Source organism: Lissotriton helveticus, chromosome 10 (assembly GCF_964261635.1).
Source record: "Lissotriton helveticus chromosome 10, aLisHel1.1, whole genome shotgun sequence".
Taxonomy (NCBI): domain Eukaryota; kingdom Metazoa; phylum Chordata; class Amphibia; order Caudata; family Salamandridae; genus Lissotriton; species Lissotriton helveticus.
In genome coordinates, this window is record NC_136071.1 from 1,035,858,698 (window position 1) to 1,035,875,785 (window position 17,088).

At 42.7% G+C, this 17,088-nt stretch overlaps 1 protein-coding gene across 1 annotated transcript in view; it reads right to left on the minus strand.

Annotated features, from left to right (window-relative positions):
* Positions 1–262: 262 nt before the first annotated feature.
* The window catches only part of COL1A2 (collagen type I alpha 2 chain), a 73,194-nt gene continuing 56,368 nt past the window's right edge, over positions 263–17,088 (minus strand). Inside the window, exons 46-51 of the mRNA XM_078663741.1 lie at positions 14,691–14,744; positions 14,469–14,576; positions 13,160–13,409; positions 5,043–5,233; positions 4,017–4,259; positions 263–1,198 (exon numbers count right to left, since the gene is read on the minus strand). Coding sequence (XP_078519867.1) covers positions 1,052–1,198; positions 4,017–4,259; positions 5,043–5,233; positions 13,160–13,409; positions 14,469–14,576; positions 14,691–14,744 — 993 coding nt within the window. The 3' untranslated portion in view covers positions 263–1,051. The remainder of the gene's footprint in view (positions 1,199–4,016; positions 4,260–5,042; positions 5,234–13,159; positions 13,410–14,468; positions 14,577–14,690; positions 14,745–17,088) is intronic.

Genomic DNA, 17,088 nt, shown 5'->3' on the forward strand with positions numbered 1-17,088 from the left:
CCAATAGCACAGAAAGAGAGAGAGAGTTGATTGTTCATTCATGCTGTCCAGCAATTTGTCCCATAACTTAAGTGCTATCGTCACAATGATTTCTAGGTTGTTAACCTCTAACAAATGTTCATTTAGGCGTGCAAAATTGCAACGAAAGGTGGGGACATAAACCAAAAAGGCAGAAGTACTGACGTTTTTTTTCATTAAGGCACATTTTTAAATGCCAAACGCAAATGGACATGTGTAAGCAAGGAAGTTTACTCACTGAAGGTTTTCGTTCGGAACACTGGACATGCTTTATTTCAAATTTTTCACAATTTATTTAAACATCTCACATATACAAAAAATAGGTACAATTTAACGATGCCTCCATTTACCCAATCTGAGAGGATGAAAATGAGATTCAAAAGAGATGAAAACCTGATTTTTAGGAAGAGGGCAGAAAGGAAAGAAATGATCCACATGCTTAACCTTTGGGCTACAGTAGACTGGAGAATATTACTTTATTTAAAAAAAACTATTTTCAAACCAAAAACTACAACTCAACACAAAAAAAGTGGTATTCAAATGTTGTTAGCACCATCAAAGTTCTTCAAGTATTTGAGAGCTGTAATACCGGAGTTTGCACCTTTGTATCACACGTGAAGAAACCACTTTTTTACATGTAGCACGAGTACCTATCTGGGATGCATATCACACTTGGGGAGAAGTGTCTGAGGTAGTTTTAAACCTTTGGAAGTTGTGGTTTTAAACTTCCTCTTTGGGAGACAGTCAAAGGCCACAAGTGGTACAAACTTTCAGGGTGTTTATTTTTTATTTTAGATTTTTTTTACAAAGATTGACATTTCCCAAATCAAGTTGTTAACATCTTGAATGACTTCCAGGTCCCTCGGGGCTGTTTAGTGTGTATTGCACAATGCTCCAATCAATCCTCCTCCTTCTCTTTCGCCCAGAGTTTAAGCAAGCAGGTGAGCAGAGGATATGGAAGGAGTCAGTTTTCAGCACAAAAAAGAGAAATGGCAAAGAGAGAACATTTTTTTTTAAGTTAGTTTGAGTCCATTCATTTGAAACAGACAGGTCCAATGTCCAAACCGAATTCTTGTTCAGCACCACCAATGTCCATAGGTGCAATATCCAAGATGGGCAAGCGGGATGGTTTGTTTGTTCTGTATTCAATGACCGTTCTGCCCCATTCACCAGTATGTCTCTGTAAGAAGAGAATGAAAGATTAGATTTTTGAGGTTAGATTATTGATATGACTGTTTGAATACAATATCAAACCAGGTTTGCAAACAGGATGTGCCATTTGCTAAAACATGTAATCATGTAAATTCTCATAATGACTGGGCCAAGTTTTTAATACTTTTCTATTTTACAGGCCACATTCACAAAGCAATCTCTGTAAGTACTTGCACCTTACTTCTGGCTTAGATGATATTTACTCTTGAAAGTCTGAGCATAAGACATACTCCTTCATGGAAAAAAGGTGCTAGAATCAGGCTCCAAATGTTTATATTCGCACAGCATTAAACATAGGGGGGCTTATTTACGAGCCTAGTGTGCTTTTTTTCATGTTCGGGTGGCGCATTGGGCTTACCCATATCTACAAGGCCATTTAAGCCACCCTGCATGGCTTTTCATGGCCTCATAGAAATGCTGTGAGGCAACGCAGTGACTTGCACAGGGAAGCGGCAGACTGTTGGCGCTGCCCTACACCATGGCCATTGTAAATTATGGCCAGGGTTTCTACTGAGATGCAAAAAGATAAAGATATGTGTCCTCTCTCAGTCTAGCCTCAGGTAGGCAAAATAGGATTTAAACCATGGCACTCTTGTGTCAAATGCCAGCACTCCTACCAATTGATAACCTCTATGTACACAGAGCAGGGGGGTTGGTAGGCAATATAGACATGGGTTGCACATGTTACATTGGTCAAATAGCAATGTGTTGTGTTTTTTTCTTCCAAATATTAGGATAATAAAAGGTATATGGCCACGTGTGAATGAGGTTTTGCAACCATAGAACACATTTTTATAAAGGAAAACTCCCATTAAGATTTGGTAAAGTCTTTTCAACTCGTAAAAGGGGTTGTGTGAACTTTCTGCATTGAAGACAGAAGAGGATGTGAAAGAGTCTTTCGAGTCATGTTTCAGTGGTAAGTGACCTCAGTTGTGGCTGCAAACCATTGAAAAGTTGCCAGATTTTGAGTTGGGGTGGTAACCCATTCGCAAAGAAGAAACTGTCTTCATTGGACTGCTTCACTTTTGAGAATCTGTGGCCCACAATGCAACTGCATTCTCCTCGATGTCTTCTCAAACAGGAAAAAATTAAAGAAGTAGTCTTTTTCTTTAATGAAAACAGGCTGCGTTAAAAACGTTTTTAATTTGGGAAAGCAAATGCAGGAATGGTTGTATGTTATTCCTAGCAGGGCCACCATCACTGAATTCTAAGCTGTTTACAACTGGTCACAAAATTCAACATGCCTAATAACTATTCAAGAGGCAGGCCATTTGAAACTAGCTGTTCAAACACACTTTGTGATGCTACCTATTAGCAACAAGTTTTCATTACAAATAATAGTCCCTTTTGCCCACCAGTTTGTGTGTAATTTGCACATCCCTGGTTTGTCAATGGGAATGGCACATCTGGCTGACACTACTTAATTTGGATGACATTTGTATATTCACTAAGGCACCTATGATCCCAAAAAGGGATACATCTGTACTACTACATTACAAATGTATTCCTGTCTTTGTGAATTGGCACCATAGTTACGGATATAAAAGACGTGTAAAAAGTGGTTTACATGTGTACCACATGTGTGATCGTCAAAAAAAAGAAGCCACTAATACATTTATGTATGGTTACCCTAAAGATTACGGGACCATTTCACAAAGGCATTTATGAGTGTATATATAATAGACCTTCAGGAGAGCTACTTTACATACTCATAAATGTCTTTGTGGATTGACCTCATTGTCTTCAGTCGAAGTATGTCACCTCTTTATTTTGACTTTATTCATTAACAGAATTATGTTTATCTTCTTTTAAAATATAAACATCATGTGATAAAGCTCCAAATGCCACACACACGTTTTCAAATCCAGATCATCTGTGTTTTCCAGAATTTGAACAGAATAATTTATTTAGAAAATTGGCATTATCAGGTTTACTGGATTATTGTTTTACTTATCAGAAATCTTGTGCTAAGAACTGCAAAAGCATTTTGATTTCTATAATCTGTGAAACCATATCCTATAACCAATTTAAAGGTGAGAGGTCAAGGTATTTGGGGTTCAATATCAATCATTGGCAATAATGCAGATCTGTCTATACACGTATAGTATAGACAATTAGGCCTTGATTATGAGCTGTCGAACCGCCGACCGCTACCGCAGAGGTCAATATACCGCCCAGAAGTAGTTGGCAGTCTGCCCACCCAATGCGATGCGACAGCCTGAATGGCAGATGGAAAGTGCTCATTTACACTGCGGCTAGTGCTACAGTCTAGGAAAAGGGCTGCAAAAGAAGGTGCAGTGTAAATGAGCACTTTGTGCACATCCATGCGCTGTGTGTACCATCTGGTGCATGGCACTCTGTGCATGGAGATGCATCGGGGCACTACATGTGACCCCAGGGCTATTTTACAGTTGGCCACTAGCCCCAAAGTCAGTTTTTGACAGACTTTTTTTGGTGGGCGGTCTGCCATGAAAAGGCTGTTGAAAAGAGACATCGTAATGCCGACGGCAGTGCCTGCCTCGGCATCGCCTCTTGTTGTGAATACGATTTAGACTGCCGCCTGTCGGGATATGGGATCCTGGCAGAGTCGACGGTTTCCCCCCTGACCGCTTACAGATTGACTGTATGCATCAAAATGCAGCAGTCGGACCGAAGGGCTGTCGGGCGGACTGCCACCAACAGCCTTTGTCACATCCCCATCATTCATCTATGTGCCTGATAATTAAGATAATTCTTAACTAAAAATCAAACCTAAGAGCAAACTGCAGGTTTTGCAAGTTACTTACCGTGCAGCTGTCCTCAAGGACACTGAAGGTGAATCTGCTGTTGCCCTCAGCACGGAGTTCAACATCATTAGATCCTTGCAGGATGACGGCCTTCTTTAGGTTGCCAGTCTCTCCGTCCATGTATGCAATGCTGTTCTTGCAGTGGTAGGTAATGTTCTGAGAGGCGTGGTTGGCCAGGAGACGCATGAATGCAAACTGAGTAGCCATATCCTTGGAGGTCACACCTTCATCATTGTACTCAAACTAGAACACAAATACAACATATTTATTGTGTCAGTTCAAAGGAAAATTACAAAATAGGATTTATTCTTCACAATACTAAAATTAATAGTTTTTGTTTTGGCAATTTACAGAAAGGAGCATTTCCATCACCTGACATAGACTCAAAGAGGCAGACTAAGACCAGGCTATCAAACAAATGCATTGACACATAGTAGATCTTCAACCAGGTGTGATTTTAATAATTTACTGGTCTTCGGGATCCCTTACTCACAGCTGTAAATGAGTTTGGTAAGCTTCAAATAATATGTTAAAATTTCATGATGAAGGCAAGATATTTGAAAGTCTTAGGGCCCTATTCACAAAGGTAAACGTAGACCTAAATGCTTCAGGTCTAAACTTGAACTTCAGGCCTAAAGATAGACTCTAGATCTAAACTTAGACTTCTGGTCTAGTTAAACTTTAAGTCTAAACTTAGACTTCAGGTTTAAGCTTTTCTTTGTGAATCAGGCCCTTAATTTCCACAACTTTTGGGTTCAGACCCTTGATCTAAAAATCTGGTATAGAATATCTGACCTTCCAGTCATTGACCACCAGTAGTTGAGGCTTGTTATAACATTCTTGATGATAAGTCGTTTACTGAACAACATGTCTAAGCAGCCTTATGATTATTGAGTAAAATACATAATTGGATCAGATGTACTGGTCCAGAGGATACTAGTATATTCAGGTATGCTAAGAAATGGGCCTGTGACAATACTTTTCATCAACGTAGAGGTGTTTGATGATTTTATTTTAGATACTCACTTGGGTACCACCATTCAGGATTTCTCCAAACCATACATGCTTCTTATCCTTGGGGTTCTTATTCATGTACCAGGTCTTGGGTGCAATGTTGTCTGGGTTGGCATGGATGCAAGTTTCTCCACTGGAGAAGTCACAGTACACTCGGATGGCATCAGTAATGCAACCCTGGTTAGGGTCAATCCAGTAGAAGCCTACCATTGAGATAAAACCATCTCATGTCAGAGGTGCTAGAAATCTCAAAAACAATGCTACACATTATGCAACAGAGATTAAAATGACATAATTCTTTTTCTAATTTGCATACAAAGCACATTTAAGAACAGATAATGATTTCTACAATAAACAGATCCTGAAGTTTAAATTCCATACCTAATCAAAATGTAGCAAAGGATACATAGGTTTATGTCTAGCTAAAGTTGTAGGACTTGAAGGCGAGCCCTTTACGAGAAAAGTACAGTGTTATTTTCTAAGTCACATTACTTGAGACAGAGCTAAACGAATATGCTGGGCCCTGACATTGATGCCCAACTGATTCCTTGAAATACGACATCATCTAATCATGTATCAATAAGTTCTAGATATCCTTCCCAATATAAATAAACACCACCTCTGGTCAAATATTCCTTCTATTTGGGCATAAAGGCAATAGTGGGAAAATGGAGCGAATGCCAGAAATTTCACTACGAGTGATGGTAATGTGTTGTTCTTCCTTCCCTCAGTCGCCACATGAAACCCAAATGACTGTCCTTCACTCTAATACAATGTCTCCTGAAGAGAAGCTTGACAATAACAGCATGCTGTGGTGTCCAGAGGTTAATTTGTGAAAAAATAAGTGCCAGGGTTCTCATCAGGAGGCAGCTTGCACCAGCCAATTGCTCCTTTTAGTGCTGCTAAAAATAGAACTAACAACCATGCAAGTAGGGAGAGGATATGGCATTATGACCAGAGCTACTGACTTCGAAGCTGGGGAACCACGTTCGAGTCTCAGCGTTGGCTCAACGTCCTGTGATTCTGGGCAGATCACATAATCTTCCCGTAAATGTATAGGTCCTTAACTGGTGCTCATGAAAAGCGCCTGTGTTGAAGATTAGGTGGCGGTCCTGAGCACCGGAAACCGCAGGCTCAAATTAAACACTGGTTGTGTCCTTTCTCCATCCTATGTGTTAGCTATCATTGAAACAACTAATGTCACTTCTTCTTTTTAATTAATATGATCTTTCTATAGCTAAAGGTGAAGATAACCACCGTGTTCATGTTCTCAAACTCTGCATGTTATATTATTCACATTTGTATAGTGGTAATCACCATTTCAATTGAACCATAATACATTCCATTTCTTGGGAGGCCTTACTTCCAGATCTTGGAAGGCCATCCATTAGAATTTAGGAACCGTTGTTTGATAGTATATCCTACATTGTTGGTGTGTCATTGTGTTTGTACAATGTTAAGCTTCTAAACAGTTTATGTGAATTAGATTGCAAGAAAAATGTATTAGAGCTCTTATGATCATCATGTTGGTTTAATTATATTGAGGGGGAGTTAAAATAACATTTCTTTTTTGTTTATTTGCAAATGCATCAATTGTAAACTACTTGGTCAGAGAATGGTACTTATAAATGTATGTCAGAACCCAGGACGGTGTCTTGGTATACAATGCTCTGCTCATGTGGGTGTGTTTATGCCACTTTTATCAGCAGTCAGAAACAAGCATTTACAATGCAATGGTTTTGCCTTTGTTAAAGTTAGAGCTATTGGCATTGCTCTTGACATTATTTTTATTTATGTTTTTTTTTTAACATAAATAAATGGCATTGTCATTTACAATGCCACTAGCTTTATCTCTCGCAAATGACACACACAAACACCCACAGAGAGCCCCCCCACACACACACACAGAGCTCCCCCCACACACACACCCACACAGAGCCCCCCATACACACACCCACACAGAGCCCCCCACAAACACAACCACACAAAGCCCCCAACAGAGGCACGAAAACAGGGTCACAAGCAGGCAACAGAGTCACAAGCAGGCAACAGAGGCACGAAAACAGGGTCACAAGCAGGCAACAGAGGCACGAAAACAGGGTCACAAGCAGGCAACAGAGTCACAAGCAGGCAACAGAGGCACGAAAACAGGGTCACAAGCAGGCAACAGAGGCACGAAAACAGGGTCACAAGCAGGCAACAGAGTCACAAGCAGGCAACAGAGGCACGAAAACAGGGTCACAAGCAGCCAACAGAGGCACGAAAACAGGGTCACAAGCAGGCAACAGTCACAAGCAGTCAAAAGAGGCACGAAAACAGGGTCACAAGCAGGCAACAGAGGCACGAAAACAGGGTCACAAGCAGGCAGCAGAGTCACAAGCAGGCAACAGAGGCACGAAAAGAGGGTCACAAGCAGGCAACAGAGGCACGTAAACAGGGTGACAAGCAGGCAACAGAGGCACGAAAACAGGGTCACAAGCAGGCAACAGAGTCACAAGCAGGCAACAGAGGCACGAAAACAGGGCACACGGACAGCGGGGGGGGGGTGCAGGAACGGGCACACATAGACAGCGGAAGACAGCAAGCACTCACAAAAAGTAGAAAAACATCCCGGGCTTCAGATCCGAGGGAGGTGTGGTGAATTCAGCGAGAGCACTTTGTAAAAAAAAGGAGGCTTTGTGGCTCTGAGTGTAAATGTTTTTTTTTTTACTCTCCTCTGCCGTAGATTTCAGAAGCAAGCAAAGCGTGCAAAACCTAAAAACAGCCCCCACCACTCAAAAAACAGGACCCACCCTTCCGGCCAACTGGGAAAACGCCCAGAGGCCGCTACGGCCATTCCGCCCTGTCCACTGAACCCAGATTATTGCTGCTGTATTCCACAGATAAAACAGGAGCTGGGGTCGATTTCCTTCCTTGCACTCAGGACGATGACACACCAGCTACGCCACTGGCTGGAACCCGATTCCACACACTGTCTTTGGTACGCTGTAAAACTTTATCAGTAAAACTGCATGTCTCAAAATTCAGTGGTCACGTCAATGGGAAATGTTCTGTCTCTAAAGGACAGTGCGCTACCACACCATGCAAGACCAGTTAAATACCCTTTTATTCTGGACTCAACTCATTTGTTACACTTGGATTTTTCACTATCCATATGACTTCAGAAATGCAACATTAACTGCAGTAACGACCTACTGCAGAATTGCATCTGTTAATACTCACACTATGAAAATCTTAATTTCCACTAAATGTTTCCCAGTAGCCCCGCGCCTGGCCCCACCCCCTAAACCCGCCTCCTCGCACATAGCTCAGTTTGTTTTACTTGAGTACCTGCATAAAACTGAAGAAAAAAAAATCTACCTCCTGAATAAGGTTTATTAAGCGCTAAACCTCCCGGTGTGAGAATATTATAGAGCAGTACATGTGGAAGGGCCGGCCGTTATTTGTTGAGGGAACAGAAAAGTTGATACATAACAACTGCTCCGGGTTGTTAAAGCGCACACGTGCTGCAGCCAAACAGACTCCACCACTGGCTGCCAGCCGGCGCATGCTGGAAAACTTCCCTGTCTGCTGTTCTTAGAGCGCCGCTGAAATGAAGAAGCTTCTTGGTAGAAATAGCTCTTTATTAAACAGTAGAAGAGCATACAAATTACACAGCCAGCATGGTCAAGTCCTCAGCAGCAGATAACCGCTACCACCTGAAAGATGCACATTCTACACAGTAACATTCTCGAGCAGTGACATCCTAACCTTCCATAATAAACCATTCTAAGATAAGAATGTAAACACAACAGCCACTTACGCCTCTCATCCAATGAGTGCTAGCCTTCTTGAGCTCTCACCCAATGGTAGCGCACATTGTTTTGTAGTGCAGAGGCCTGGCGGAAGGGAAGGGCAAACTGTCAGGCGCGTTGTGTTCACCTTTCACTGCCCGCTACTGTCTCAGGAACGCTGTCCGTGGCCGCCTGTGACTGGCAAAGGTGACCTGCAGCTCGCAGCTTCCCCGCCTCTCACCTACTGCCAGCCCCAGCACAATGGGTGGCAACAGCAGCACCCGGCGCGTCTCCTTCGAGGCTGACTAGAACGATAACATCACTGTGGTGAAGGGCATCAGGGTGAGTGAGCCCAGGGGCATGAAGGAACTCGGGGTGCGAGGGAGCACTGACTTCCTAATATGAACCCTCAAACCTCGGAATATTAAGCAAACTCCTGTGTGAACTCACAAATGCGGGTCAAGAAAGTGGTGTTCGGTACTTTCCTCAAAGTACTCTGGATACATTTAAGTGTGGCTGCAGTCTAAATGGGTAACGAGGCAGCAGGGATGTCAGGTCTAACACAAGGTCATTATTTTTTTGTTGTTCTTGGGGAGATTAAGTGATTTGCCCACAATGACAGGATATTTAGCGCCTCCAGCCCCCCCCCCCCCCCCCCCCCCGCAGAGACTCGAACCGGGTTCCCCCATTCCAAAGTCGGCATCTTTCGTTGTAATGTCACACCCTCTCCCTATTAAAAAAAGCATGTATGTAGCAGCCTTAGCAACAAAATAAAAAAAAATAAAAAACGAGAAGATCCCACCCAAAGGTCAGATTTGATAGTTCGCTGAGATCAGAGCCTGCCCAAAATGAAGATAATTGCCACTTCAGTTATTATGTTGTTCACCCATCAGAGCATGTATAGCTGTCTACTGACAACTAAAGGGGCAGGCCTCCAAACGCAACCTTACAGAACTAATTGTACATTACACTAGGGGAGCTTGCAGCTACTTTGCACATTCAAATCGCACTCAGACTTTCCTCTAATTCCATTAGACGCCTAGCACTCTACGTTGATAAACAGGAGTCTGACTTCATGCTCCTCAACCTATGTGCATAAATCTTGAGTTGTAAAGATATTATGAGAGAAATGCACAGGTTAGCAAAAATACGAGAAGTAGATGTCAAATAAACAAGGCCTTACACGGGGAGGCTCATGAGAGTGCCATGGACGGTTGGTGGTGGGTTGCAGTCAGTGATATAGTCGTGTGACCAGAACCGTTGTATTCAGAGCTGTAACAAACATCCCGGCCAAGATTCGGCGCTCCTGTTTTTACTACGGGCGTTAGCTACTTTCAGTGGGCAGGAGACTGATGCGACAAAGCAAACAGCATACGCACAAAGCAGACTATTAAAACAAACAGCTTCACGGGCCAGCATCAAAGGCTCAATCCATATGCGCCCCGCCATCAAGTCAGCAGGATATCAGGAACACAAACCTGAGCCTAGGGAGAATGTAATAAAAACTTTCTCAAGTCAGCGTGAAATAAAAGGAAGCAACCCAGCTAATGCACAAATTACTCCATCCTGCTCCCTTAACCAACACTATGGGAGATAACCACCAGCCTCTAGGGAACAATAAATAAACCCTGAATCCACAAGACAAATAAGCAATGGCAGATAAATAGCTGCTTTATTAGTTAACAAATTCAGTATCTTTCATTGTGTGTTTTTGCTGCACGTGGGCGTTTTCCACACACACGAGGGAGCATTGCTTTCTTTGTGTCACACTGCGCCTTGTCACACTGCGGGGAAGTCTCAGCTTCAAAACACGCCTTGATCACCAATAACTCTGAAACAATGCAGTCCTGATGAAACACGCCACGTGATTTACTCCATACATCTAATTACAATGCAGATTCCCACTGCTGCAGTATGTATCCCCGGTACAGTATGTAGGTCATAACGGCCTTTGCCCTAGTTTCTCAGATTACATGTCGGGGTGAAGCAGCCTTTGATAGTGTGTGGTCCTCTTTCTGCAGAGACTCCGATGGAGGTCACACCCTCTCCATCGGGCAGTGCAAGGTGCACGCTGCACCTTCACAGGACACGCGGCTCCACAACCTAACCCGACGCAGCTGCGAGGTAAACACGCACAGAGGCGAGTCTGCAACCCAGGGGTGGATGCATACATGGGTCCGTGAAAAGCTGCTGTTGTGACACAATAGCCATGTAACTATCTTCAGGTTCCTTTGAGCCCTTCTCTTGGACCACCTGCACGAGAGATTGCTCACAATTAGCATCACTGACACCACGACCCTCGCCCTCCCTCAATCAAGGCGCAGCACATTTCTCACAGCGGGAATGTCGACAGGGCTGGATGTGAGGGAGTCCCCGCGAATAAGAATTGGGGGCTTTTGATCTAAATTAATTTTGATCGTGTGGTAAATACCTGCGTGTAGCATCATTAGCAGGTCTCTAAGAAGTCCCAGGTATGGTAGTTTAAGGAATTCAAGCGAAGAGACAAAACCTAGTCGGCCAGGAGCACACAGTTATGTCGGGCGAGGTTGCCAGGATTCGATAATCAAACAAACAAGCTCGCTTCCCGATCCAGTCTTTCTTTGCGATTCTGCTTCAAAGTGTAAGCCTAGCGAGGGAGCGTTAGGTGTCGTACCACAACCAAAAGCCGCACTCGACTTCAAATGTGTGAAATTGAAAATGAAGCGCCTCCTGGGTAAAAGAGCCTGCTTAAGTGACGGGGGAGGGGTCGAATTGGGAATTAAACAATCTGTTTGCGTGTCATAGGCAACACCCTCCTGCTACATTGTCCTCCCGGGACATGGATTCAGGTGGAGGCACACAAAGGTTAATGAGACCGCAATCACCCAGTGCGGACGGTAATCAGATCATGTTTTAATTATGTCGGTGGATAGGGTTTCCGCTGCAGGCGGCCGGCTATAGACAGCGCGCTGCCTGCGCCGACACATGATAGGGTTCTGCAGTGCACCGAGGGCACTCAACCACCCACAGACACCCAACAGGAGAGGTTAAGGGTCGGGCGAGGCAGGCGCATTTCTGGCATGCCGCTTCCGTGCTGCTGATGCCCTGGACTGTGGCATTACAGCTCACTTACCTGCTCAAAACTAGGGCTCCCGGCCCCGCCCACAACCAGGCGGCGGGCCGGACATCTTCTTCCGGTGTTTCCAATGCCGGACCAGATTCGGGGGCGTTCCCGAGAACAGGCTTTCGGCTGACGTAGCGTGACGTAGCCAAAAGCCAAAAATTCTCGGGAACGCCCCCGAATCTGGTCCGAGATTGACGGACAGAGCCTTCTCCCAATGGCCAGCCTCCATTTATGGAGCTAGCCAATGAGAGAGTGGGGACGGTCCAGTCCCCACACACAGATATCATTAAGTTTTTCCTAGCGCATGCGTACTTCGTACGCATTGGCTAGGCAAAACCTAAAAAGTAGTAGTCCTCCTGAACCAGGAACACCTTTATATATTAATGAAATGTTGGATGGTGCCCCAGAGGATGAATAGTGAACCACTATTTTGGCAGAACAGCATAAAGAGTGCAGGCAAAGCCAGTTTCATCTTTTAAAAAAGAATTCCAAAACATTGGCTTTGCCAGTGCTATTTTATTTTGGCAGGGGGTAAGGCTTTTTGTGGATGCTGTTGAGCATCAGCAAAAAAGCACAACTTTTATTATTGCAGATGTTCAGTATGAGCAAAATTAGCAACAGACAAGCTAGAAGAACAACTTAAATAGTATGAGGGGGTGGGGTGCAAAGGGGGAAGCATCACACAGGGGAGAAAGCAAGAATTGAATTCTAAGGCACTCCTGTGGAGAACTAAAGAGGAAAAATTGTTTCCTTAATGTAAGCAGTTGAATGATACAAGTCACCTACACATAACATGGTAAAAATGAAAGAATACAGAGAAAAGCAATTACCTAAGAATTAGAGAAATGAGATGGACAAGAAAGCTTTACAATCAAGAGCAAGGGCCCAATTTACCGCCCACCATATGTATATCTTAAAATTTATTAGAGACAGTAGGTCTTCAACAACGACCACAGAAAACTGTCCGTAGGTAACAACTAACACATACAAGAGGCAATGCGATAGTTACAGATACATTCTAGAATAGTTATATTGTTAGGCTCAAAGAATTAATATACAATAAAGACATGAATATTGAGGCACAAATTACCCTTTTTTCCATGATGTATTCAAGATAAGAAAACCCGATATGGGTTACAATTACCTATGGTGTCTTATAATTGTAACTCCTTGAAAATGAACTTTTCTAAATGAGAAATTGGAGGAATTTCATGACAGGCTGCAATGCAGTTGTTATATTAATTTATACATACCACTTGACCATTCTGGATGACTGAGTCTTAAGTCACGGCATGTGCGAGCTGGATTCTTCCTTGAGCCTTCTGGGGTCAACAGCGTCTCAATCTGGCTGTTCAATGTTTTCAGTGTGGAGTCAACTTCATAGTCCTTGGGTCTCAGAGAAGGCTGGTCAGCTCTGTAGAATTCACCACCCTCAAATCCCATATCATAGCCACCTCCAGAAGGACCAGCAGGGCCAGGGGCACCTGGGGATCCAGGAGGACCCTACAATGAAACATAATCACCAAAATTGATTAACGGTTGGCTATTTGGCATCTCACTAGACCCTGTAATCTGTATGGTATTGAAGGTTCATTTTTAACCTGGCAAACCCTCGCTTGACAATTGTGGTTTGTTGCAATCATAATGACTGCAGGTTTATTTTACTTTACAATTTTCCCGGAATCCAAGCATGATAAATGCAAGGAGCATTTTATTGTCTGAAAACGGACGTCTAGTTTTATTCATACATCACTGTGTGAGTCTCTTATCCAGTTAAAGTCATGCTCATATCAATATCTAGATTACAAGTGACAGGTCTCTTAAATTTCTATCAAAAGGATGTTTGTCACTGAAGGCACATGACATACTGATTGTGAAGCTACCGAGTGCACTTCCACTGGGCACAGTTTCACCATTTCTCAACCCTTGTTTAGTAGATGGACAATGTCAAGTAGTAGTCAGGCATATGTTTTAAGATCATGTGGGTTTAGGCCTTTATTCTTGTTCACTATTGTCTATTTGCCTAAGGGTTGCTCGAGTACATTGCTTTAGACAGGCTAGTTTACTAGGGCATGTGGCCTTGGATGGCTATGAATTGAATGCAAATAAACTGGCTTGACTCACAAACTCTAATAGTGAATATTTTTGTTAATTGTTACAGCTCACAGATGACATTGAAAGAATTTTTTATTTTTTTTGCAGAGTTTTATATAGCGCGAACTAGACCCGAACCGAATCAGGTATCAGAGCGCTTTACATATTTTTCCAGTTACGTTACATTTTCCAGTTACTTTCATTTTAGGCACGGGGAGATTAAGTGATTTGCCCAGAATCACAGGAGGTTTTGGCGTCGTTACCGAGACTCAAACCCAGTTCCTCCAGGTCCGAGGTCGAACGCCCTAGCCGTTAGGCCAACTCCTCTCCCCTATGGACTAGGGACCTCTGTTGTGGCTTACCGCCTCTTGTCTGTTGGAACCTCAGTAATTTAAAGATCTGCTTTTTCCTAATTTTGACAAATACGAAAAAATGTCTACTGTGAGTATTTTAATTTCATTTACTCACAGCAGGGCCTTGATGTCCAGCAGCACCACGAACACCAGCAGGGCCAATTGGTCCAGAATGTCCTGAGCGACCATCTTTTCCTGGAGGGCCAGATGGGCCAGCAGGACCCTAAGAAAAGCAAAAAATATTACTCTAAACATGAAAATAATAACATATCCTTAATAATCAAAATAAACACATATTACCCCACAAACTGAATAGAGTTAAGTACAAAGTACGTACCCTAGGGCCAGAGGGACCACTTGGACCACCAACACCTGATTCTCCGGGTGTACCCTATTAAGAAAGAGCAATTTTTTGTCAATTTTTAAACTGTTCAGCAAGCATGACTTTTCAAAAGTTACAAATTGCCAGTCAAAATAGAATCTATGATATTTAGGACTTTTAAAGACATTCAGCTATGTAGAGTCCTCTGTGAGGGACGATTTGCAATAAATAGTTTCCTAAACTTTACATAGTAAAAAACACTGCAATAGATACCTTATGGCTAGATGTTTTTTTCACCTATCCGCATCCACACTAACAATCATTTTAACCGTAATTACCTAGTTCTACGTGTACATTTATGCTGGCCCTGACATTAGCCATAGCCCTAACTCTGACTTCCACCCTAAGACTACCAATGAACATTAACTTAACCTTAACTTGAACTCTGACACTAATGCTAATCGTATGATTGAAGTCATAAAACTAACCATAACCTTATCTATATCCATATTTATAATCCTATTTCCATCCTTTTTCCAACTTTAGCGCTTCTTTTATATATTTACGTTTTACATAAGTGCTCCCCTAACTTTTAATTAAAACTTCTACCCACTTTGTGAAATAGCAATAATGAAGACATGTATTTTTGATGTTACATTTTTTTTTATTGCAACTGAATAATTGTTAAAGCCACTAACTCCAATCAGTATTCTTCGCAGAATATCTCTAAATAGAAATACCACCACAGCCACACAATCTATGTTGAATTTGCCAATTAGCAAATACATGAGTGTGACCATCTGCTATTTAACTGATCACAATAACCATTCTAATATTCTTCAAGCCACAATAGTCTTATATTAGGTAGCTGGTTTGAATAGAGAGTTGTACCAGACAACTGAATTTGAAAGAGTGTTCAGACACATCAATCGAACATAATATTCAGACATATGGATAAGGAAGAGTGCCTGGACTCGATAAGAGGAGAGTGCTGTAGCATGTGAAGAAGAAACCATACCCAGACATGTTAAAAGGAAAAAGTTGCACAATAAAAATGATCTTGAAAGTGTGCCAGTTGAAAAAGAAAGAGTTTAGACACAAAAAGAAAGTGATCAGAAGAATATTTAGAGAATAGTACCCAGAGACATTACAAGGTAAGAGTGCCCAGACAAATGAATCTCTAATCCCCTGTGTCAAGATTTCTTTACATATGTGCAGCAAAAAATACATCTATGGTGGAGACTATGCCCTTGTGCATTGTGCATTGTGCATATGGTGGTCTTGATGTCAAATTATTTGATATGCACTGAAAGCTAAAACAAAGACTTTGTCCAAACTAAAGTTTATCATTTAATACTTTGTGTGAAGTGGAAAGAAGAAAAGAAATTAGAGCTGGTACTCCTGACAATAAATCACTGCTCAAAGTAATGCATATGGTTAGATGACTAGATACAGAACTAGAGAGTAGTAGCTAGGCACTGAAAAGGAAGTAGTTTTGAGACATAAATATAAAAAGCCTTAAGAGAACTTTGTAGGAAAACATGACCAATAATGAGTGCTCGAATTCATAAAAGGAAAAGGGGGCAGGGTCACATGGATTTGAAAAAGTGCCTGGAAACATGGCCAGAAAGATTGGCTACAATTATCAATAGTAAAGTGTGACCAATCAAATGAATACAAAAGTGCCTAGATACATGAATAGGAAGGTGTACTCAGAGACATGCCTACGAGTGAACCCTACACGTTTCAATACAGTGGCAGCTGGTAGGGAACAGTGGCGGATGTTGTGATTGTTAGAGGAAATGAAACTTACTTGCTGGTCGTCTGTCGCCAGCCGCCGCCACCTCTCATCCGACGGAGGAACCAGGAAGCACACAGGCTGCCAGACTCCCTTAACCAGTCACAACACTGAGTTACAGCAGTGTTGGGAATAGTTTGAGCACCGTGGTTCGGAGCTCAGAGAGGGACTGGCAGGTTGTGCATCTGTTCTCCACCCAGGCTGTACAATACAGCATGTGGAGAACATGCACAGTGTACATGATGGTTTTGCTGGCCCAAGATGGCTGGCCAAGTTGTCTTGTGCACTTAAAGTGCAGCAACCACTCCTCCTCCCTCTGGGTCACAGGATCCCAGCCCGCCCGCCCTAACTTAACCTGGCTGCAGTGCAAATGCAAGCTCAATACTAAAAATAAAATGATAGTAACTGATATTATCATTTTATTTTTCCTTTACACTGCTCTTAAAGAAGTGGGGCGGTGCTTCTCTGCCTTAGCATAGGAGCCGCCGCTGTTTCTATACATACGTGCTTGCACACATGAAGAGAAGTTAACGTGTATTTGTAAAGGTCATATTCACCCCCAAAGGGGCATCTTGGCGCTGAATAACAGATGACTATTGTTACCCAACCGGACTC